Genomic DNA, 24,131 nt, shown 5'->3' with positions numbered 1-24,131 from the left:
ATCCCCCAGCCGCAAGCTGCTTGTCCCTTGCCGATGGGCCCCTCAGTTTCCAGGGGGAATCGTGGGATCACCAGGGACATTATAATGACCACCTGGGAAACAAGAGGACACCTGGGGGGGGGGGGCTTCATCCATCACTGAGGTCCTCCCTTCTCTGGTTTGCAGGCCCCAGCTCAGCCCCCACCTTCCGTGTGGTAGACATAAGCGGACTTCGCGCCCAAACCCTGCAGATGTGTAGCCTTGGATTTGAGGGCTCTTCTCTCGCCAGATGGCTCGTTGTTTGAGCACAAGGACACAGCGAGATAGTGGCTATCTCCCCGAGGAACGGCTTCTTCTTACTCCAAGGACACTCCTCCCATCCTCAGCCCTTTTTCTGAAAGCACTCCTGCCTGGCGCTCTGGTCCTTTCCTGCAGGGCTTCCTTATCACCCATCCCCTCCGGGGAGGGAGGGAAGGGCGGGGAGGGCTGGGAGGGAGGAGGAGGAAAGTGGGGCCCAGACACTGTGATTCCCCATCTGCCCGCTGTCTGTCCCCCAGCGGGATCTAAACTCGGAGGACAGAGACCTGTCTCTCTTGTTACCCATGACTCCCCGTGCTCAGCACACAGTAGGTGCTTGGTCAGTGCTGGTGAATGAGGAGCTGACATGTGTGGCCCCAGGGAGCACACAGCCTGGGGAGAGAGGTGCCCGTGTGTGTGGGAGGAATCGATAAGGCAGACAGAGCCAGGCGGTGGCGGAGGGTGTGTGTCATGTGGGGGCCCCGGGGCGGGGGGGGGGGGGGCCGGGTGCTGAGGGAGGTTTGCCAGGTCCTAGAGGACGAGGAACAGAAAGGCAAAGACAGGAAGACTAAGAAGTTCTAGGTGTGTTTAAGGAGCATCTAGGTTAAAATTTCAGGTACCGGTTAAAAGTGCGGATTAGCTATCACCCAGTTAAAAATGCGGATTTTGTAATAAAAAAAACACAATACTTTCAAGAGAACCATCGAAAGTGCTTTATTCACAGTAATGTCCATCGCTAGCTACACATTTCCCCATCTTTCAAGTGATTTGTGGAAACCGTCCCAATAGAACTTTCCTTGTTTTGAGGCAGACCATTCAGAGACCCAGTTTCCCACGTCTTCGCACGTGTGGAAGCGCCGCTCAGAGAGTGCGTGTGCCATCGATCGGAACAGGTGGTCATGGGAAGGAGCTGGGCTGGTGAATACGGCGGGTGGGTTCATACTTCCCAGGCAAGATCTTTTCACACGTCTTTCACTGGTTTTGAAGTGTGTGATGGTGCGTCATCACGAAGCAAAATTACTCTGCCGTGTCTTCTGGCCCATAGTGGCCGTTCCACGATCAAAGCGTGGTTCAAATTGATTATCTGTTGTCGGTAGCGATCAGTATTAACGGTTTCACCTGGTTTTAGCAGCTCATAATGTTGTAATGTACCCCTCGAATCACAGAAGGACGCCTCAAGAAGTCGAATTAAAGAGTCACATTTATTGCAATCCGGGACTATGAGGGGCCATTCCCCAAATCTCATAGTGATAAGATGGCCGCAACACCAGATTTATATAGGCAAAGATCACAGAGGTATTGATTACATCCCAGGGTTTGGAATGAGGAACCTGATTTGCAAAAAAGCAGTTTACAGAAGCAAAGCAGCATGTTATCTAAATTATAGTTTTGGGTCTCCGACCACTGAATTGACAGAAACACATTATCTAGAGCCCTCTGGTCTGGAATGAGGAACCTGGTTTGCAAAAAAGCGGTTTACAGAAGCAGAAGCAGTTTCATGTTATCTAAATTAGTTTAGGGGTCTCCGGAACACTGAGTCAACAGGGACACGTTAACTGGAGCCCTCTGACCTTGGGATAACTGTGCTGTCCTTCCCAGGTAAAGGAAAATGTGCTTTCTAAGACCAGTATGACCACAACCAATGGGATAGTCAGTACAATCAATAGGGTATTCAATTGAATGGGGTGATTTATATAATTCAGAAAATCAAAATAACTTTTCTATTGTTAAACAAAGCAAATAAGTACAGAAGCCAAACAGCAGGGTTAAAGCTAAGCTATAGTTTCTACGTGAGATGATTGCTACCATACTTCAATAATACTCCACACCTTCCCGATCCCACCAAGAGCAGAGCATTGTCTTCTTTCCGGAGCGATTTGGCCTTGCAGTCCATGTGGATGGTTGACCTGGATCAACCCGTGATTTTGTGCATTTGGGATTCTCAGAATAAACCCACTTTTCATTGCCAGTCACAAGTCGATGCCAAAAAGACTCTTTCGTGCCGTTGAAGCAACATTTTACTGATGACTTTTCGGTTTTCCCTTTGTCTTTCGTTCAGTTGATGTGGCACCCATTTTCCTTCCTTTAAAATGGTTCCCATTGCTTGTAAACGGTCGGAAATTGTTTGCTGAGCAACGTTTAATCTTTCTGCGAGTTGTTTCTGAGTTGGACAGGCATCTTCACCCAATAATGCTTGTCATTGTCGGTCTTCCATCTTTTTCGGTTGACCTGGAAGTTCTTGGTCTTTCACGTCGAAATCCTCACTTTTAAAGCGTTTAAACCAGCGTTCACAGGTATCTTGAGATGGAGCATGTTCACCATAAGCTTCCCGAAGTATACGATCACTTTCAGCAGCACTTTTCTTCAAAATAAAATAATGATTTAAAACTTCCCGCAAATGCTCTTTTGGGGGGGGGGGGGCACGAAATTTGACATTTTTAAACGTAAAAATATCATGATGTTAACACCTTCAGAAAATTTGACATAGGAAGTTCTGAAGCTTGTTGTCAATACAACAAAATAGCACACATATCAAATCGCATATATATCAGCATACGTGTAACCCCATCAATTGAAAGAAACCCGCATTAGTGACCGGTACACCTGGTAGCGTCACCTGGTCTTCAGGGCTCACAGCCATCCGGCTCTCACCAGCTGCCCAGCCTGGGGCTAGGGACCCCATCGACGTGCCTGCCACCCTCACCACCACCATCTGGGCAAGAGGCAGGGGAAGGCGCTGGGACCGGAGCCCTGGATGCCGCTCCTGCCATGTGTGGTCAGGCGGGGTCATCGGCCGTGGCTTCTCAGGATGGCAGGGCTTTCTGCCTGGAGGCCCACCTGCGGCCCCTGGAGAGCTGAGGCTTTTCCTTGTTCCTCCCGGGCCTGTCTGTACCCCCATCCCCACCTGCTTTGGGGGTCAGAGGCCAGAGCAGGACTCCCTCCCGGAGGAGGTCCACACGACCCCCATCTGTCATCTGTCAGCCACCATCCATCACCCGCCGGCCCCTGGGAGCTGCAGGCAAGATCTGAAAACGGGCGATCGATACAGCTGTTCTCAGTCGCTGTGCTGGACGGACCCGGCGGGGCACCTCCTCCAGGCTCCCCCCTCCCGCCCGGGTGGGGAGCAGGTCTCCTCGGACTTCCTGGGCCCAGGGCTCCGTGTGAGGGAGGGCATGGGCCTTTCCTCCCAGGCCCCCTCGGCTGCAACTAGCCCGCCTCCTGCAGAATCAATTATTGATGAGGCCCTCGCAGTCGGGTGTCCCAGGGGAGTGTTCTGGCCGCCTCCCCGCCTTCATGGGGGGCGGGGGGAGGGACAGGATGAGCTTGTTCTAAAGGCATCGCCACGGAGGCGGTCCAGGCCTTGGCTTCCAGGGGTCAGAGGCCAGAGCACCCTCAGGCCGGGGGAGGGCACTCACCTGGGGGTGAGGGAGCCCTGGGCTGCTTTGCTTCCGGAGGACTGAGCGGGAGGCCAGCTCATCCAAGGGCCGCGCACCAGACTGACAGCTCCCAGAGCCGCCTGGGGCGCAGGCTTGGACAGGTGGCCGGTGGCCCTGGTGCTGGGAGGCCTCCGGGTGAGGCCGGAGTCCGGGAACGCGCTGCCCTGCCTGGAAGGCGCAGTTCCAGTCCGCCGATCAGCCTCCCTCCCGGGAGGGCCGCCATATGGGAAGTGACATCGGGCCGGAGCAGATGGCAGGGTAGCCCCGGAGCTGCGGGAGGGGGTCTTGTCTCAGGGCAGCAGCCAAAGCCTTGGGCTCCCTGAGTAGCGGGGTGCCCAGTCCTCCCTGCCCCCCATCTCCAGAAGCCCTTCTCCTACAGAAGAGGGGGCCCCTCTCTGAGCTGGGCCCTGCCTGCCCCACCTTCTCCCGTCCCTGCCCTGGGCCTCCCTCTGCCGCCCCCACAGGCAGCGCCTTGTTCCTCTCCAGGCCTCTCCCTGGGCCACTGATTCTTACGCATGTGAAGGCGTGAACATGCGGATGTAACTGATCTTCTCTGCGTCCCAGCTCTTGGGTGTCCCTGCTTAGGACGCCCGGGTCCCTCTGGACAGCGAGGTTTGTCTGGGAGGGGAGTGGACCGGGGCCTCTGCTCCCTCCGAGGCGTGGGCAGGGCTGGGAGGAGGGGCAGCAGGGACCTGATTAAGGGGCGCAGGTTGGTGTGGACAGGGCCCACAGGGCATCAAGGACGCGAGCTGCCAGGCGGTGTGTGTGGACAGGGGTCGTTCTGGTTAAATAGCACACAAGCCCATGGACGCCAGGCTATGCTCAGCAGGAACCGCCTGGAAGGAGCCCTCCCCGCTGTGCACAGCGCTTCCCTCCCAGGAGCGCCACCCACTGGCGGACTCCGCTCTGCATGCAAAGCTCTGACTCCTTTTGTTTTTTTTTACAGAAAGCACGCATTCCCTTTAAGAGTGATATTTACAAAGCAGGATTTTATATCCTCATAAAAAAAGAGAAAGCTACAAATGTGGCAAAGGGGAAATAAACAGCAAAAGATGCCCATGTTCTTCCCCCAGTGACGTTGGGGGCAGTCGCCGTGAGCACCTGTAGTGGGCAAGCCCTGTCGGGGTTCTGGGCAGCACCCCTGGGGCTGTGGGTGGGGCTGTGGGTGGGTGGGGGCGTTAGTAGCCCTCCTGGAGAGGGCGTGGCTCTGGGCAGGAGCTGGGGCTGGGCCTGGGCCTGCCCGGCTGGGTGTGCAGGAGGGCTGGGTGTGCAGGAGGGCTGGGTGTACGGGAGGGCTGGGTGTGCACGAGGGCTGGGTGTGCACGAGGGCTGGGTGTGCGGGAGGGCTGGGTGTGCAGGAGGGCTGGGTGTGCATGAGGGCTGGGTGTGCAGAGGGCTGGGTGTGCAGGAGGGCTGGGGGGACGGCACGCTGACTCTGGGGGACCTCCGGGTCCTCCAAAGACACGTGGATGCCATCGCAAAGGCCCTGAGAGGCGAGTGCCCAGCGTTTCCTCATTCCCAGGCCCTTCCCGTGTCGGCTGGAGGGGGACAGGGGTAGCGGGGGCAGCCGTGGGCACTGCCGAGCCAGGGCAGAGCAGGCAGTGCCGTGCTCAAGGGACGCAGCAGCGAGTCACCCCGGGGGCAGCTGGACAGACTTTTCCCGCAGCCCAGCGGGGGAGACTGGTTGCCAGGGGCCAGAGGGGTAGGAGCGGCCTGTTCAACTGGCCTTGCCCACTGACCAGAGAGCAGGACCCGGGGATCCAGGAGGAGCCAGAGGCCTTCTCACCCGTCCTCCTCCAGAGAGGAGGGTCCCACGAGGCAGGCAAGGTCCCGGGGGACCCCGCTGGGCTCTGGCAGAGGGACTGGGCGGGGCACCCAGAAGTGCGAGTCCTGCTGCGAAGGGAAGTCCCAGGCGGGGTGGCAGGTGGTCCTCGGGTGCCGACTCGGCCAGGCCCTGCTCACCAGGAGAGGCTGAGGGCACGCGCAGATGCTGACGTGTGCTGAGGGCCGCGGCACACGTGTCCTGTGCCTGCAGTGAGGTTTCTCAAGGCCGGCAGACGGGTGAGTCTGTAGGGGAGCCTGGCCTTCCAGGGGGCACCACGGCGCCCCCCCCAGTCGGGCAGTGCGGGCCCCGGGCAGCCAGCGAGGGCTTTCCTGCTAGAGAGAAGCGGGAGTGGCGCCTGCACAGATACGTCGCCGAGTTCAGGCTCCACGTGCCCCCTCCGCAGTCTCAGATGGCGCTGCCCACGCGTGTCGGGAGTGGGGGCCTCGGACACAGACCCCAGCTAACAGCAGCCCAGGCCGGAGGGCCTCTCGCTCCCCTGGGTCTCGGAGGGGCTTCCCTCCATCCCTGGAAGGAGAGGAGTCACTTGGCATCAACCAGGCACGGGCAGGGACACGGGACAGGCCCCCACCCGATGCCCCCTGGTGCCTGCTGGTCAGAGGTCAGAGGCCTCCAGGCCTCATTCAAGGCCGGGCACGGGGACACATTCCGGGTGATGGGCAAAGGTAGGTGCTAGGAGAGCCACAGCCAGGACACACCGTGGAGCCTGGGTGCCCAGCCTGCCCGCGGGGAGACTGCCCGGCGGACAGGGCAGCAGCGAGGGGGTCTGAGCTGGCCGGCGGGGTCTGGGAGGCTGCGGGCCTGGGGCCTGGGGTCTGAGTGATGGAGAAAGGACGGCCCGAGGGGGGTGGGAGGAAGGTGGAGGTGGATGTGAGGCCACAGACTGCCTCCGCCCCCCGCGGCCTGTACGCACGGATGAGGTCTCCGTCGCCGACCTGGAGCCGGCAGCCGCTCCTCCTCTCCAGGGCCTGCAGCACCGACTGCTCGAACGCCAGGGCGGCCACGCGGCTGAAGAAGGCCGTCACGTTCTCCCCTGCGAGCCCAGGACACAGCTGTGACCCGCCCGCCTCGGGGTGGGAGCTGGGACAGGGCGGTGCCGGGACTGGCCACCTGCCCCGCCGCTGCCTCAGATCTCTGCCCCTGGGCTTCCCACAACCTATTCCCACGGCCCGTGGGCAGGGTCCAGTCTCCCTAGAGACGGGGCGCTGCTCAGGCAACGGGAGGCCCCGCCCGGCCATCCGCACAGCCGCTGTGACGCGGCACTCGATGCGGGCAGCCGGCCCCGAGCCCACTCACCCGTCTTCGCCGACACCGACCAGTACTCGGCCTGCAGCTCGTTGGCCAGGTGCACGGCCTCCCCCTCCGCCTGCTCACACGCCGCCCTGGACTGGGGAAGCGGCCCTTCTAGGAGGCGCCCGGGAGGTGGCTGCCGCCTCCCACTGGGCCTCCTTCTCCATCTCACCCTGGACAGGCGGCCCCAGAGCAGGGGTGAGACCCCAGCAGCCCCGGGCAAGTCTGAGCGCCAGCCATGCCCCCTGAGGAGCACCCCTAACTTTCAGGTCCCGGGCCTGCGCCTTCGGATCCTCACCGAACCACGCCAGGCCGCCCTCCATCCCGGGCTTGGGCTGGAAGCGGATCCATTTCCCTGGGCACTGCCCCCCACAACCTCCCCCTCCACCCCGCTCACCAGAAGGTCCTTCTTGGTCCCCACGAGGAAGATGAAGCAGGAGTCCGGCTCGTTCTCCCTCAGCGCGTCCTCCAGCCACTGCCTGGGATGCACAGGGGCGGGGGGACCGGCTGAGAGACAGCCCTGCCCACCCAGAGAGGCCAGAGGGGGTGCAGACCCGGCCGCCCAGGCGGGGGCACTGAGCTGGGAGGCGCTGGGAGGGTGCCTGACCCACGCTGGATAAGAAGGGCTGGGCCGAGGCCGGAAGGGCCTGGCTGGACCACGGGGTGGGGTTGGGGGGCGCCCAGGGGCACCGGCCAGGGGCAGTGGAGACCCAGTCTTGGCTGCGGCTCTGCCCTGGCTGCGTCAGCTGGGGTGATCCTGCACTGTCATGAGCTGGGACGGTCACCCCGGCCCCCCAGGGTTTGGAGATGCGAGATGTGAGCACGCACACGTGGGAGGGGAAGGGGGCCGGGTCCATGAGCCGGGGATTCCGGCAGAAGCAGGAAGGCCTCCGGGAGCCGGTCGTGTGGGCAGCTCCGGACCAGTCCCTGTCCCAGACAGAGGTGCCAGGCATGTCCCTCCGACAGGACTGGCCACGGAGTTTGCAGGCCCTTCGTCCCACACGAAGGCCTCCAGATGGCAACAGCCGAGTGTGGAAGCAGGCGCAGGCCCCTGAGCACGTCAGCGTTGGTGCAAATCTCAAGGGAGAACAAGGGCCTGACCAGCGAGCTGCTCCCTCGCACCTGCCACTGGGGCCCAGCTCAGGGGCCCCGACCGGGAGCCCTTCCAGGTGGGTTTCTGAGCCCAGACTCGCCTGGTGTGTTCCAGGGTCTGCACATCCGTGAGGTCAAAGGCCGTGATGATCACTGCGCATGCGGGCGAAAGCCAAGAGCTGGTCGGCGACAGGGCGTGACAAGGGGGGCCCTTCAGTCGGCTCCCGGCTCCCCAGGAACTGCCGGGGTGGCCCCCAGGCACTCAGCTCTGGCCCCCACATGGAGGCCAGGAAGGAGTCACCGTGGCTGCCCCTGGTGACCCACCTTCCGACCCACCCCCAGCGGTGCAGCCACAGTGGGGATCCCATGAGGCCCGATGTGCTTGGGGCTCCTGAGCTCAACCTCCCCTCCGCCGTGCAGCTAAGGGAGCTGGCGGGCGAGGGCCTTCGCTGCTGAGGCCGTGTCCCCACCTGGGAGAGACAATAGTGCCTCCAGCTGCCGGGTGCCGGGAGGCTTAAGCCAGCGCAGCGATTTTAAAGCTCTCGGTTCAGGGCCTGATGCAGGCCGACTCCGGACCAGTGGCAGCTACTAGGAACAATTAGCACCCTGGCCGGTTCGGCTCAGTGGATAGCGCGTCGGCCCGAGGACTGAAGGGTCCCGGGTTCGGTCGGTTCCGGTCAAGGGCATGTACCTCGGTTGCAGGCTCAATCCCCAGCCCTGGTCATGGCCGTGTGGGAGGCAGCCAATCAATGAGTCTCTCTCTGTCTCTCTGTCTCTCTTCTCTCTAAACATCACTGGGAAAGATCCTCGGGTGAGGATTAACAACAACAAATAAGTAACAGGCAGTTTGTGAGTTTAAACCACCAGCTTTGGGGAAATAACTGATGGGGAGCAGGGAGGGCAGGACATGGAGATGCAGCGCCCCCCCCCCCCCCCCCCCCCCGCAGCTCCTCCCGTCGCTGGCCCAGCCTCCACGCCCCCCACCCCCACCCCCGGTCAGCTCCCCTCTGCTCTCTGGGGGCTCTGGACACGTGTCTCCCTGGAGCCTCTTTCTGAGCTGACACTGGGGCTGAGACTCCCAGGGAGCACCCATCCCCACAGGGTCCCACAGGCTGTGCCTGCCGAGGCCCACCCAGGCCCCGAGGACTGGCCAGGGGCTCTCAGTGCTTCTTGGGGACGGATTTGGGGCCTGCACGGAGGGCCTGCTGAGCCTGGTGGGGAGCCCTCGGGTGCGTGATGTTGAGGGCCCTGCCGTTGCCATGACCCGGCTGCTCACCCTGGGCACCCCGGTAGTAGGCAGATGCGATGCACTTGAACTTCTCTTGCCCTGCTGTGTCCCAGCTGTGCGGGGGCAGAGAGAGAGGGAAACAGAGAGGCGGCAGATTAGGTCACTGCAGCGGTCAGAGCTCAGCAGTTTGGGCCCCGTTTTCCAGATGGGAGCAGGGGCTCAGAGACCGGAAGTGACCTGCCAGAGGCCTCCTGGGTGGCCTGGCAAGTGGGGTCACAGGTGGCCAGGTGGGGGGTGTGGGGTCCCGGGCCCTGCTTGTTCCCACAGGTCCTGGCTGAGTGTCCCTGAGAAAGAGCACAGCGAGGGTGTCCTCAAAGCCCATCCCCCCTCTCCCCCACCCCCGCCCAGGCCACCCAGGAAAGGGCGCCACTCGACAGGGACTCACATCTGGAGGCTGTAGGGGGTCCCAGCAATCTCAAAGCGCTCGATTTCGAAGTCCACCCCGATGGTGGCCTTGTAGTCATGGTCAAAAACGTTCTTGCAAAACCTGTGGGAGCAGGGAAGTCATCAGAGAGGCTGCGGGGAAGCTTCGTGACAGCGAGAGTCTGGGGCATCGAGAAGCCCGCCCGCTGGGAGTCGCTAAGGAGGTGACAGTCCCGAGACAGGCCACGGAGGGACAGCCAACAGGAATTATGGGGGGGCCCCAGCGGCGTGGCTCAGTGGTTGAGCATCGACCTATGAACCAGGAGGTCAGGGTTAGATTCCTGGTCGAGGCACATGCCCGGCTGGCAGGCTCCATCCCCAGCAGGGGGCGTGCAGGAGGCAGCCGATCCATGTGCTCTCACATCAATGTTTCTCTCTCTCTCCCTTCTCTGGAATCAATAAAGTTATACTTAATAAAGAATGATGCGGGGGGGGGGGGGGGGGGGAGAAAGGCTTCAGCAAACACTGCCAGTCAGGGGCAGAGAAAGGGAAGCTGGGCATGCTTCCGCAGCGAGGGCGGTGAGGCGAGCCCATGGCGCGGGGACTGTGTGACCCATGCCAGGGCCCTGGGATGCCCCACTCTCCGCTGACCACCCCCCGAGATTTCCCGCACCCCTCCCCGGGTGTGACAGTGCTCTCTGGGCCTCCCGGCAAAGCCCCGGCAACCTGGCGCTGGGCGTGGCGACGCGCCTACCTGTGGATGAGGCTGGTCTTGCCCACGTGGAGGTCGCCGACAACAACGGCTTTGGAGAGGCTGAGCCTGCGGAGACGGGAGGGCTGCTCTCAGGCTCGGTCACAAGAGCATCTCCCCACACGGCCCTCCTTCCCGCTCCCCGCCTGTGAGCCGCCCGCAATCCTGGGTGGGGCTTTTTTCTCTTAATTCTCACCCGAGGATATTTTCCCATTGATTTTAGGGAGAGTGGAAGGGAGAGGGAGAGACAGAGCGAACATCGATGTGAGAGGAACACAGCAGTTGGTTGCCTCCTGCACGCCCCCTGGCCAGGGAGGAGCCTTGACCAGAATCGAACCCGGGACCCTTCGGGCCACAGGCTGATGCTCTATCCACTGAGCCACACTGGCTAGGGTGCTGGTGGGGGTGGGGGTGGGACACTTGCTGAGACGCTTCGGGTGTCTGTGCCCAGCTCTGGAGATGCAGGAGGGTCTACGTCTGTTCTGGGGACCCTGCTGTGCCTGGGGCTGTCCCCCTGGCCCGCTGGGCCCGAGCCCCTGACGTGAGAATTAGAATTGGGTCATGAGAGGCTGAAGAAGCAGAGGGAGGAGCCCTGGGTGGGGCTGTGTGCAAGCCGGGGGCACAGCCGGGAACCTGGGGCACACACACAGCACGGGGGCGGGGACGGAACCCCGGCACCTCCTACCCACCCACCCCTGGGGCTACACGCCCGAGGGGCTCCCTCCTGCCCCTGGCAAGCAGTCACTCCCTGAGCGGTCACACCTGCTCCTTTGGGGGCGTCTGCTAGGGCCAGCCAAGGGGACAGGGGCAGGTCCTAGAGACAGAACTCGGGTCTGCATGCCTGGAGGTACACTGACTGAGGGTCTCGGCTCCCCCGCCCCGCACACTCAGCTCTGCCCTGGTGCCGCCTGGTCCAAGTCCCTAATGTCACCCCACCTCCGTGGCAGCATCTCTCACCCCCTGGAGACCCCACTCAGCGCACAGCACCCTGGGCACTCCCCTGCAGCTCCAGGGACCTGCTGAGCCCGGGCCCCAGCCTGTCACTCGTTCCCAGTCCTGCCTGCAGCCCCAGGGTCCTCAGACCAGTCTGGGAGGGTTGACCCCTTGGACAGAGGGGTGCAGACAGCAGGTGGGCACTCCGCGCCCCCCAGCCCCCATCCCCTGAAACGCCATGAGCACCCAGTCTGTGCTGACGTCCAGCTCCTGGAGGGCTTGGCCTGCGCAGTGCGGCCACCAGAGGGCGGAACAGGCCTCCCGGGGCAGCTGCATGCCCACCTGGCCGCAAAGCCATCCCCAGCCTCCCGCTCACCCCTGCTGAAGGGGAACCAGGTGTGTCTCATCTCTGATGTTCCTCTCTCCCTCTCCCTTCCTCGCTGAAATCAATAAAAACATACTTAAAAAAATAAAAAGAGTAGGACAACCAATACAAACGGAAGACAGATGCCGAGACCTCAGGCTGAGGAATCACATGCGTGACTTGTTGGGAAATGGTCACGCGGCAGCCGTGTGCCCAATGAAGCAGCGGAAACTCCCATCAGGTTCAGGCCCATCCTGGGCTGCACGGGGCAGTGTGGGTGTGTCACGTATGCACTCACATGTCCACGCATGCTCTCATTCCTCCCTGCCGGCCCCCCACACCCCACGCCCTGGGCGCTGAGGGGCGCTCACCCGACGGTCCCCGTGTTCCTGCGCTGGCAGGCGGCGCTGACCTGCCCGTGGAAGTGCTCCTTGAGCTGCAGGCAGGCGTCGGGCGTGTACCACTGCAAGGAGTGAGTCAGACAGACAGACAGACAGACAGACAAATGGGCACCTGGCCCCGCGAAGCTGCGGCTCCACCACCCAGCAGGGCAGCGAGGTGGTGACCTGCCACCGGCTGGCGGCCCCTAGCTCTCCCCGGTCCCTCGGTCAGGCCCGGCCCCTCTCCCGGCAGCAGCCTCAAGACTCCAGGTGTGAGGAGTCCTGAGGAGCAGCAGCAGGGGCGGAGCCAGACCAGAGAGCGCAGGTGGGGACTGGAGAGCTGGGTCCCACCCGGCGTGGCTGTGCCCTCACTGTGGGCACGTGGCAGGCCTCCATCCCCTCTGTCCCCTTGGGGTGAGATGCAGGCTGGCCTGTAAGGGCCCTTTTAGCGCCAAGGTCCTCCCACAGCTCCTACGGAACTCCAGGCCATTTGTGTTTCTAACGTTTGCACACGTGTGCATGGAAATGCGCTGGAAGGCACTGCAGGCCTCCCACAATATCGGGAAGGGAGAACCGGGGGTGGTTTAAGAGTACGGCCTCAGGGTCAAGACCTGCGTCCATGCTTAGCTGCTGTGTGACCCTGGGCGGCTGCCTAACGGCTCTGAATTTTAAAAAAAAAATGTTTTTAATTGATTTCAGAGAGGAAGGGAGAGGGAGAGAGAGAGAAGCATCAATGATGAGAGAGAATCACTGATCGGCTGCCTCCTGCACGCCCCCCAGTGGGGATCGAGCCCGCAGCCCCGGGCATGTGCCCTGACCGACCGGGAATCCAACTGTGACCTCCTGGTTCACAGGTCAACGCTCAACTCCTGAACTTTAGTTTCCCCATCTGCGAAGCTCAGAGGCTTGGGGGCAGGGAAGGAGATAATGTCTGTAAGGCACAGAGCCAGCCTGGCACCCTGAGTGCTCCACAAGTGTTTGTGGCTGTTACGATGCCATGGCTCGTGCTGAATGTGCATTTGTTTTAAAATTAGAAAAAACACTTCGGTGACCATCATATTTTATTCTCTAATGGGCCGCGGCTAAGCAGAGAGTGTGGCGAGGACATGGAGGGAATGGTGGGAGACTGCCGCTGGGCTCTGCCAGGATGCGGCCGTGGGGGCCCGGGCCACGGGCTCTGTCCCTCAGGGGCTCTGTCCCTGTGGCAGGGGCGCGGCCACATGCCCTCCCCAGGTGTCTCCTCTGAGCTCCCAGGCACTGGAATGGGCTCTGCTCTGGCCCAGGTGCCCTCGCTGCCCCAGGTGTGATGGGGGCAGCAGGGACGGTGGAAGGAACTTTGCAAAAAGGCGAGTTAGGAAACCTCACTGAGCCCGTTTCCTCCTCCGTAAAGGGGGACACGCCCATCAGCACCTCTTCATCTGGTGGCCGGAGGTTTAACTGGGTGATGCAGGGGCGCAGCGCAGCCCGCAGCCCACATTCAGGCGGGAGAGTGGCAGCCGCCTCTCGAGGAAGCTGGATGCTTTTCCCGCCTCAAAGTGGGGCCCCGGCCTGGGCACGGTGGTCACGAGAGGAATCCCGGGACTTGGGATGGACTGGAGCAGCGTTTAATAAGGAAGGCTGGACAGGAAGTGGGAGCCACCTTTAGAGACAGGAAAACCGAGGCCCCGAGAGCAAAGGGAAGGACTTGCCCCACTGACCACAGAGTGGTCCGGTCTGACATGGCGTGCTGCGGGTGCAGGGCGAACTTGGCCCACTGCGGCCTGTGACCCCTGGCGGCCACCGACAGCGGGGCAGAATCCGGCCTTCTGTGGAAACAGGGCAGGTGCTCCCCGGGGTAGGGGGAAGTCGGAGCTCTGCAGTCAGCCACACGGGCATGAACGCGCAGTTCTGAAAACACGTTAGATCTTAATGTAGATGGAAGAGAGCTTAGTTTCCGGCAGCAACTGAAGGCAGAATGGTAAGAGGGGAGAACCCTGGATTTGGTGTCAGGAAACTGGAGTGCTGTTTTGATCATCATAATGATGCCCTAGTCACTCAGGCCTAATGCAGTGGTCGGCAAACTGCGGCTTGGCAAACTGCGGCTCTCGAGCCACATGCGGCTCTTTGGCCCCTTGAGTATGGCTCTTCCACAAAATACCGGCTCTTCCACAAAATACCGACTTCTGCGCATGGACCACGAAGTTTCAATCGCACTGTACGTGCGCGCCCGCACGTGGTATTTTGTGGAAGAGCCACACTCAAGGGGCCAAAGAGCCGCATGTGGCTCATGAGCCACGGTTTGCCGACCACTGGCCTAGTGGGTAGAGCATTGGCCTGCAGACCAAAGGGTCCTGGGTTCAATTCCAGTCAAGGGCATGTACCTTGGTTGCGGCCTCCTCCCTGGCCCGGGCTCTGGTCGGGGCACGTGCAGGAGGCAACCAATCGATGGTTTTCTCTCACATTGAAGTTTCTCTCTTTCTCTCTTCCGCTCTCCCTAAAAGAATCAATGAAAAATATCCTTGGGTGAGGATTAGCAAAAAAAAAAAAGATAATCGTCATAATAATTATGAGAACAATGACCACCACTCAGGCGGGAGCTCCCGGTGGCTATGAGCCAGGCACCCCACACGGGAGGACTGACCCTGTGGAACAGTGGCTCCGAGCGGTTGAGTAACTTGCCCACAGTCACAGTGTAATGACGGATTTAGGATTCACACCCAAGACTGTCTGATTGCAAAGTCCGTGCCCTTAACTTCCAGGCCACACTGGCTCCTGGCCCACCCTGGCCCAGCCAGCACCAAGTCTCCCAGCGTCTCAAGAAGTCTGTCAGCAAGGAACTGACCTCCCCGGTTCACCTGCCTTGTTTTTGGTGGTGAATGCAGGTGGGGAAAGCTACCATTTTAAACCGGTGTCCGCACTTTTAACCGGTAGCCAATGAGCTCTTAACCGGTTAAAAATGCAGATACCAGTTAAAAGAGTGGATACCAGTTAAAAGTGCGGATACCGATTAAAAGTGGGGATACCGGTTAAAAGTGATATTTGTGGACACGGTTTGGGGAGCGCAGTGCTCACTGCTCACGTTAAGGTCTGGCCTCAGGACTCCCTACCTTAGGGAAGCTGGCGATGATGCGGTCCCGGCTCACAGGGGGCCCCAGAGGTGGCAGGGAGGCCCTCATCCTTCCGGAGAGTTCTGGAGGCCCAAGCGGGGGAAAGGGTTAGGGAGCTGTGCCGACGCCTGGGGACTCACCCGCAAGTTTACGCCTAACTTTCCAGGGGCTTTAAAAGCAGGTCCAAGCCTCCTCCTCCCCCTTGCCAGGCGTCTGGCCCAGCGTCACCTCTTTCAGTCCGCAGGCAGGGGGTGGGGGTGGGGAGTCCCGAAGACCTGGGCCTCCCTCCTGCTGCGGGATGTGGGTGTCCAACCGGGAGTGGCCCCTCTCTGAGCGTGTGACTGGTTGTGAGAGGCACAAACATCGCAGGCCTCGCAGGCGGGCTCTTGGGTTTCAGCCCACAGGCCTGTCACCCCACCCAGGACCGCGCCCCCGGCGCCTAGTCAACAGCCCGACCGCGCCTTCCTCTGCCCGCTTCCCCGCTAGGGTGGCCTTGACCCAGGCCTGTTGTCCTCGCTCTGACCCAGCTCCCCTCCAGGCCCAGCACGGGGCGTTCAGGGTCGGGGGTTCAGGAAATGCTGAGGCCTCAGGACGCGTTCAGATTCTGGGGGTGGGAAGTGGGCGGGGGACGCGGCGTCCTTCCGACCGGGGCCTCCGCGACGCGCCCTCCCGGAGGTGGGAGGTGGGAGGTGGGAGGTGGGAGGCGGCCAAGGGGAGGACAGAGGCGCGGCGGACTCACTGGCAGCAGCAGCGGAGGATTCGGGTTCAGCGCAGCCTGGTCCGGCTCGGTTCGCTGCCGCAATCACTATGGCAACGATGAGCACGCGCGACCGGAGAGCGTCTGACCAATCCTGGACGTCGGGGGCTGGGTCTGGGCGGGGCTCGGAGCGGAAGCAATCCCGCGGCGGCAGGCCCGAGCCGTCACCATAGCAACCAGAGCCTCGAGGGAGAAGTGGGCACTTGACAGGGCTGCTGCCTGCCGCCCCCCCCTCCGGGAGCGCTTGCGATCACCATGGAAACGAGGGCGGGGTTGGATATGGGGCTGTGGGCGGGGTCATCACCGTCTGGGTGGAGCCTGGATCCAAAGATGGGGGTCTGGGCGGGGCTGATGGTGGAGAGACCTCTCTGACAATCAATGTAGCTGGGAGGGGTGGGAGCTCAAACTGGTAGGGGTTATGATGTGACGTGTGTGTTTATTTTTGTAATATATTGAATATGATTTTTCATAGATCGACACTCAACCACTAAGCCACGCCAGCCGAGCTGAAGGACACTTTTTTTTTTTAAGACTGTATTCCCAGATTTTGAGAGGCCCAGGGTTCCCAGCTTTGAGAATCTATTTTATCCAGCTGCCCATTTCACAGACAAGGAAAACAAGGCTCACACAATTTAAAAGTGTTGCCACGTGAGTTAGAACTAGAATCATAACCCAGGTTTCCTGACGCCCAGCCTTTCGCTGTCTGCCCCACACTCCTCAAAAAGCTCAGGGTCAGAGAGACCCCCCCTGACTTTGTCCTTTGAAGGACAGCTGTAGGGGGCAGATTTCCACATCACAATATGGCATCCTTGGCCCGTAAATCTAAGTCAATTACCTTCATTTCAAAGGTAAGTGTGTTGGAGGCTGATGCTTGGCCCCTTTGTTAGTGAGTTTCACGGCGACAGGCCCAGGCCTAAGGGTGAACTCATGTGAGTTGGTCTACCCTCTCCTGTGCCTCAGTTTACTCAGCTATCAAATGGACTCGACTATCTATGAAAGTGCTCTGTAGATTAGTATAAAGCTTGACTCAAGTCCATGACCCATTTATTCATTCTACACGTACTGAAAGCCTCCTGGTAATTAATTAAGCTACGGGATCATTTACTGGTACTAACATGGAGTTGGGGAGACGACAGGCTTCATGGGGGTGGTGTCTGTCCACCGAGCTGTGCCCCGAAGGACACAGAGGTGGTTCCTGTTCCTGGCAGCCCAGGCTGCATGGAGGAGGTGGCCATTTGGAGCACTCATATCCGGCCTGGCACCCAGGGTCTTGAGCGGCAGGCTGGATGTTTGGACTCTGTCCTGAGGCCACTGGGGAGCCATGGAGGGTTGTATGCAGGTGACAGCTGGGACTGGCTTGCTTTCAAGCACAATTGCTCCAGTCAGCAGGGCATTGGGTCCACTGCGAGGGCCAATCTGTGTCATTCCCGGGCCATCAGCCTGCAGAGCAAGGAGCATGGGCCAGGGCTCGGCAGTCCTGGGCTCTGGCCTGCGTGGTTTTGGCAAGCTACTAAGAAAACCTCTGAGGGGCCTGCCTGTAACCTGGATCATGTTAGCAGCTCACGGGGTTACTTTAAGGACTAAAGGCCTGCGAAGTGTCCCGCACAGAGAAAGCGTTCACACTCATTTCCCTTCCCCTCGGTGCTATGAACAAAGCAGAGCCTTCTTTGTTCCCCGCGGTAACCCCGTAAAGTATCATTGTCCCCTCTTTACAGCCGGCCCCAGACCGAGGCTGCTCGCGCCGCTTGCGCCTGCGCGGTGGGCGCCTAGTGTGCAGAGCGCAGCGCTGAGGACGCCGCTGGGGTCGCCTGGCAACCGGGTCGCCTAGCAACGGGCGACCGCGCACGCTGAAGCAGGTGAGCCTGCGGCACCAGACAGGGGCCCAAGACAGGGGGGACAGGGGACCCTCAGACCCATCCAGTCTGGCTCACACGGGTCCCGCGTCTGCTCTCATCCGCGGCGGGACTCCCGCAGCCCAAGCCACATACAGGAGGCCAGGCCCCCTTGTCCCCATCCCCGGAGCCCAGCATTCCCTGCAGGGGGAGCCCCAATCAGAAATGGCCGCTCCCCCTTCCCCGCCCAGCTCGGCCCGTCTGACTCTCCCTGTCACTTGGTGCCTAAGATCAGAGTTGGCCTTAGTTCTTTAACTGGGGTAGAATCCTACAGGGCGGAGCCTGTCAGGGCCACTCAACACCGGCATCAGCAACCACTCCCATAATAAGGACCACAGCCAACGCCTCGGGAGCCCTGGCGTGAAAGGCCCAGGAGGGTCGTTCACGCGGGAGCAAGGGAAGGAGGTGCTGTTATCAAGCCCTTTTTGCAAAGGCTCCCAGAGAGGAAGAGATTGTCAAGGGCCGCCCATGGCCTGGGTCTGGAGCCGGTTCTGAGTACGAAGCCACATTACCTATAGATGCTCCAAGTGTGTGTGTGTGTGTGTGTGTGTGCAATAAAAATAATTCCTGCCCTAGCTGGTTTGGCTCAGTGGATAGAGCGTTGGCCTGTAGACCGAAGGATCCCGGGTTCAATTCCCTTCAAGGGCATGTACTTTGGTTGCAGGCTCCTCGCTGGCCCGGGGCCCTGGTCTGGCATGTGCAGAAGGCAGCCAATCAATGTGTTTCTCTCACATTGATGTTTCTCTCTGTCTCTCCCTCTCCCTTCCTCTCTCTCTAAAAATCAATAAAAACATTAAAAATATCCACTCAGCTGTGCTTACCGTTTTGAGGATAGAATGAGAAGTAGCTTCTAAATAGTCGGACTCATGACAACGTTTGGGGTTCTTTTCACCAGTGGTTTCTGCGGAGCTCCGTTCTGAAAGCGAGAGAGTCACCTCCTGCAGGTGCGGAAAGATGGCCCACACCTGGATCTCCATGTACCTGCCCCCCGACATCAACCCCGCCCAGGCTTCCATTGCGTACGGCTGCCGGGCCCTGCCCAAGCTGAACGAGGAACTGCAGTCCGAGGACCTGCAGACCAGGCAGAAAGCCCTCATGGCTCTGTGCGACCTCATGCATGACCCCGAGCATGTCTATGTGGCCATCGACATAGGTGAGAGTGTCACGGAGCCCAGGCGACCGTGACTCGGGTCTGGATGGACAGACACAGAGTAGCTGGAGGTGGGAGGAGTTGAGGTGACCCTCCCCAGCTGGTCAGCCCGTCCTTGGAGGGACACCCCCAGCAGCCGACCCAGAGCCACAGAGCAGCCCTCTCTGCTACGGCTGGACCGACCAGGTGGCCACAAATCCACCAAACAGCCCTGTGATCTGTCTTAGCCACGAAAGATAGGCAACACCCAACACCCTATTGGAGCCACATGGTACTGGGAACCTCTTGTTTCCCTCTCTCCTAACGACCAAAATGAACGCTGAGCTGATCTTAGTGGCCCGGCCACACCTTTCCCTGATCAGGCACATGATGAGTGAACTGCCACTTCTCCCCCAGCCTTAGCTGAAGGGCTGATTTAAATATATATATATATATATATATATATATATATATATATATATATTTCACAGAGGAAGGGTGAGTAGAAACATCATTGATGGGGGATTGAGCCTGCAACCCGGGCACGTGCCCTGACTGGGAATCGAACTAGTGACCTCCCGGTTGCTGGGTCGATGCTCAACCACTGAGCCATGCCATCCAGGCTCCAAATGCATTTTCTGAATGGTCCCTGGGTGGGAGCACACAGAGCCCCCTGCGGTGACTCTAAACCCTTCCTAAGTGCCGTGATGCCTCTGCTGATCGCTGTTGCCGATGTGGGCTCACCTGTTGGCTTCCGGGTTGGTTGAGCCTGGAGACTGATCACCGTTTAAAGGTCTTTCTGCCCCACAGGCTGCCTGGAGAGCCTGCGGGTTTTGCTGAAGGACACCAACCACATGGTGCGCATCAAGACCACCGAGGTGCTGTCCATCATGGCGACCCACACCGTGGGCAGGTGGGCCACTGTGTATGGAAACCCAGGGCAGAGTTTTGTGGGTTTTTTTTCAATGGAAAAACAAAAAGCCAGGAATCAGAGATTTGTACATTCCCTTTGAACAGTTCATCTTAACCCCGATCACAAAGGGTTAGGCATTCGTCCACCCCCAGTGCCACCAGGCCTTCCCTGGGATGTGGGCCCACGGACTGAGGTTCCCCTCCTCTGTGGGACTTAAACCACCTCTGCAACGTCGTCTAATGTGCAGCCGTGGTTTCTTTAGAGAAGAGCAAGAAGTCAGACATTAATGAAGTCATCTGTATGCAAAAACCTCCTGGGGCCTTTCTGTCATCATCTCACTTGTCTTACAGACTCACTTCGGAGTCTCCTCAAAGCATTCCACCTGGTTTTCATAAGGAAATTTAAAAAAACCCTCTTCTCTCATCTAACTGGCTTACTATATTTACTTAGCGTATAGAATTATATCAATGAGGACAACAGGAGTACATAGGTCTGGGGGCCGGCAGCGGGGACTGGCTGCCCTGGAGCCTCAGTGCTGGGCGGGTGGAGAGGGGCCACTCAGCTGGCAGGTCAAGGGCGGTCAGTTATGGATTCTGCTGCCTTGTCCCCATGTTACCGAGGGGACTGAGGCTCAGAGGAGCAAAGGGAAACCTCCAGGCCACAAAGAACCAGAGTCGAAGTCCTAGCTCTTTCCTCCACCCCACAAGCCACACGGCTCTCAGGGCCTGGAAGGCCCACTTCTGGCCGTTGTCTTTTTTTTTTTTAAACAAGGAATTTTTATTTATTTACTTATTTTGTGTGTGTGTGTGTGTTGCTGATCCTCACCAGAGGATATTTTTCCATTGATTTTTAGAGAGAGTGGAAGGGAGAGGGAGAAACACAGAGAGAGAGAGAAACATCGAGGTGAGAGACACATTGATTGCTTGCCTTCTGCATGCACCCGGACTGGGGCTGGGGCGACATGGGGCGGGAGACCAAGCCTGCAACCGAGGGACATACCCTTGACCGGAATCGAACCCGGGACACTTCAGTCTAGGAGCCGATGCTCTATCCTGGCCTTGGTCTTCTCTCAGGCAGCCAGAGGGTGCGGCCTGCAGCTGCCCGCATGGGTTCAGAGTCCAGGGCGGGAGGAGGGCGGGCACCTGCCTCCTGACTCCCCCGGGCCCTCTCGGGGATCGGTCCTCGTGTCTGAACTCGCCTCTCTTCTGCAGGGATGGCTTCCTGAGGCACGGCATCGTCACCGCGCTGTCCCAGCTGCTGAACGACCCGCAGCCGGCCTGCCGCGAGAACCTGCACCTGGCCTTCCAGCACCTGGCCCAGGTGCCCTCAGGTAGGCCCCGGCCGCTCCGCCGCCCCGCGGCCTCCTGGCATAAGTTTAAGGTTATGCTTTACGTCCGCCTGCAGACTGAGGGGTCCCGGGTTCGATTCCGGTCAAGGCACGTACCTCGGTCACAGGTTCCTCCCAGAAAAATAAGAAGACCGCCCTTGTCCGCTGCCGGCAGAATCACCTCCGGGCTCCGGGGATGGGGACTCGCACACGCCTTTTTTAACCGAACCGCGGCTGATTCTCCCGTGCGGCCGCGGGTGAGAGGCACCGAGATGTTGGGGTGTCTCTACGACAGGCCAGTGCTTGGGGCTGAGCCCCGGGCTCACTATGTGGGAACCTTTAAAGCATTCAGAGAAGTAGCGAGACAGTGATAATGGGTGTCAGGTACCAGCACTCAGCTTTGCTAACTCTTAACATCCTACCCTAGTTCACATGTGCTTGAGACGGTTGCTTGAAAACCCCCCCACAATCCAAGTCCCCTGTGAACCTCCTCCGCTCAGCCCGCTTCCATCATCTGGGGGCTGTGTCGCCACCGCGCTCTTTGTATTTTACCACAGATGTGAACAGATACAGATCTTTCCTCGCGCGTTTTCCAACTCTATGTACACGGATCTTGCTTCCATATCTCCTTGCTATTAAAACAATGCAATGCTGTGATGTTGAGATCGGCCCATGTCGTGTCATGGGCTCTGTTTCGTTATGAGAACCGCGGTGCACCCCTATACTCACATGCAACATACTCACCCGCCCGGCGGAGGCCCTGCTGCTTCTGTTCCCGAGCCTGGAGGACAGCATGGCGGGGCATGGAGAACTCAAGCCCTGTTTGTTTTCATCATAAAAAAAAGGTCTGTTTTTACCATAAAAAAATTTTTTTTAAAAAAAGAGAGAGAGGGAGAATGCAAGCCTGCAAGCCTTCAGCTTGGCCTGAAATTGCATGTGCTGCACCCTAGTCAGCAACCCAGTGGCGTGCTGAGCCGTGTCACTGTGTGTGGCTCCGCTGTCCCCGTGACCACGGGCAGCGGCATCGTCCCTCCGTCCGGCGCCGCCTGGGCCTCCTCTCCTGCCCAGGGCCTCCTGGGAGCCGGAGCCCATTTGTTGACCTGTTTCTCCCCCGACCCCATTTCTTACCGGTCGGAGGGAATGTTGCATTTCTTCTGGGTCCCAACCCTGGCGGGTTACACACTGGAAATGCCCTTTCCTGGGCTGGTTGTGCGGCATTTCGCCGTTGATCTGTTTGCTCATTGGTCCAGCAGCTTTTCATTTGAATGTAGACCGTTTCCTACACGTGTGTGAGTGTGTGTGTGATGTGAGTGTGTGTGTATGTGTGAGTGTGCGTGTGAGTGTGTGTGTGTGTGTGTGAGTGTGCGTGTGTGTGTGATGTGTGTGTGTATGTGTGAGTGTGCGTGTGAGTGTGTGTGTGTGTGTGAGTGTGCGTGTGTGTGTGATGTGAGTGTGTGTGTATGTGTGAGTGTGTGTGTATGTGTGAGTGTGCGTGTGAGTGTGTGTGTGTGTGTGAGTGTGTGTGTGTGTGCACTTTTTGGGGTGCTGTTTAAGATAATTTGGTGCCGTTTAAGAGCTCATGAAGACTGTCTGCCATATTTCCTTTTAAAAGTGTTAGGAGTTTTGTTCACATTGGTCTTGTGAGGGTCCCTGGGATGGATTTTTATTTCTGTTCTGAGGTCTTCTTGTCTCGCCCTTGTCGGACCAACAAGGTCTTAATGACATAAGCTCTATGGCCCCGCCGCCCTGCATCGCCCCCCCACCCCCCCCCGCACCACCCCCCGCCCCGCCCCCCGCATCTCCTCCCTGCAAACTTTCCTGGAACCTACACGCCCTGGGTGCACCGAAGGTCGGGGGCTCTGGTTCTGACAAGCCTCATCTGGGGCCACATTTTTAAAGGTCATTTGTCCATTGTTTTCTTGCTGCAATTCACTCACTCACCCCTTCGACTGTTTGACTAATGTGTTGGGGTATCTGGGGGGCGGGGATGGAGGTCTTTCCTCTGAGCCCTTGCACTGGGTGGGGTCTGGTTTACTGGCTGTTTTCCCAAAGGAACCAGCAGGGGGCGCCCCAGGACTGTGACAGCCCAGCAGGCCCTGCTGGGATCTGGGCCTGGGGTGGGGCCCTTCAGGAGAGGAGGGGCCAGGAGCCCAGAGGCCAGTGCCCCCCAGAGGCCGCCCGCCCAGGTTCCTGCCTTCGAACCTGGAGGGCACGTGTCTCTTTCCTGGCCGGGTGTTCAGCTCCAGGGCTGAGACTGGGGCTCTTGGGTAACTGGAGTTTGGGGTGCAGCTGAACAGCCCGGGGGTCCCTGGAAGTGTCTCCCTACCAGACCCACTGGCCATGCCCCCTTGGGCCCTCTCTCTGATGGTGGCCTTGGGCCCTGACTGGCATGCCTGGGAGTCGGCCCGGCTTCCCCGGTCACTCGCGCCTGTGCGGGGCTGGGAGCTGTTGTAAGGACCGCTCTGTCCTGACCCCGTGTGCGGCCTGGGCTGGGGGTGCTGTGGGGGTGGAGGCAGATGCGCCTCCCTCGGGGGAGAGGCTGTGAGGATGAGCTGGGGCCTCTCCCAGGGTCAGGCCCGGGAGGGACAGGACACAGTGGGAGATTCTGGACCCAGGTTTGATCCTGGTGGTTCTGAAGTGCTGGGGCACATCCCTGGAGTCACACACCCTCAGGACTAGAGAGAGAAATCGGGGGGGCTGTGCCCAGGGGGAGCTGAAGCCGCGGGGCAGGGGTGGGGGCACCAGGGCCTTGTCAGCCTGACCGTCTTGATGGGCAGTTGAACCCTCAGTCCCCTCCAGCCGTGCATTTTCAGGCTAGAGCTGCTCACGGGTCCTTTCACAGCTGAGTCAGTCTCAGTGATTTAAATCACACGTTACTTCTTCTTCTTCAAGAGCCCCCTTGGGCTGTTGCTGTTTGGTGACATGGGAAGGCGTGAAGGGGATCCCCACGTGGGCTCAGGGGCGGGGCTGGGCGGGGAGAGAGCCAGGTTCCTGGGTGACTAGGTGCTGA

General features: G+C 59.7%; 2 protein-coding genes across 2 annotated transcripts in view; one reads left to right on the top strand and one right to left on the bottom strand.

Moving 5' to 3' along the window:
- Nucleotides 1-5,924: 5,924 nt before the first annotated feature.
- RAB36 (RAB36, member RAS oncogene family) lies at nt 5,925-15,927 on the bottom strand. Its single transcript, XM_070399631.1, has 11 exons — nt 15,843-15,927; nt 15,104-15,186; nt 12,009-12,100; nt 10,344-10,409; nt 9,612-9,713; nt 9,215-9,279; nt 8,036-8,091; nt 7,244-7,321; nt 6,853-6,943; nt 6,470-6,589; nt 5,925-6,063 (listed from the first exon to the last, which is right to left on the bottom strand). The coding sequence occupies exons 2-11, from the start codon at nt 15,170-15,172 to the stop codon at nt 5,999-6,001; spliced, it is 804 nt and encodes a 267-aa protein (XP_070255732.1). The 5' UTR covers nt 15,173-15,186; nt 15,843-15,927; the 3' UTR covers nt 5,925-5,998.
- A 1,763-nt stretch (nt 15,928-17,690) lies between these two features.
- The window catches only part of RSPH14 (radial spoke head 14 homolog), a 48,152-nt gene continuing 41,711 nt past the window's right edge, over nt 17,691-24,131 (top strand). Inside the window, exons 1-4 of the mRNA XM_070399455.1 lie at nt 17,691-17,716; nt 18,648-18,905; nt 19,692-19,794; nt 21,006-21,124. Coding sequence (XP_070255556.1) covers nt 18,707-18,905; nt 19,692-19,794; nt 21,006-21,124 — 421 coding nt within the window. The 5' untranslated portion in view covers nt 17,691-17,716; nt 18,648-18,706. The remainder of the gene's footprint in view (nt 17,717-18,647; nt 18,906-19,691; nt 19,795-21,005; nt 21,125-24,131) is intronic.

This window comes from Myotis yumanensis, unplaced genomic scaffold, assembly GCF_028538775.1.
Source record: "Myotis yumanensis isolate MYYU_CA2020_CCGP unplaced genomic scaffold, mMyoYum1.0.hap1 SCAF_19, whole genome shotgun sequence".
NCBI lineage: Eukaryota > Metazoa > Chordata > Mammalia > Chiroptera > Vespertilionidae > Myotis > Myotis yumanensis.
This window is presented reverse-complemented; position numbering and strand designations above follow the sequence as displayed.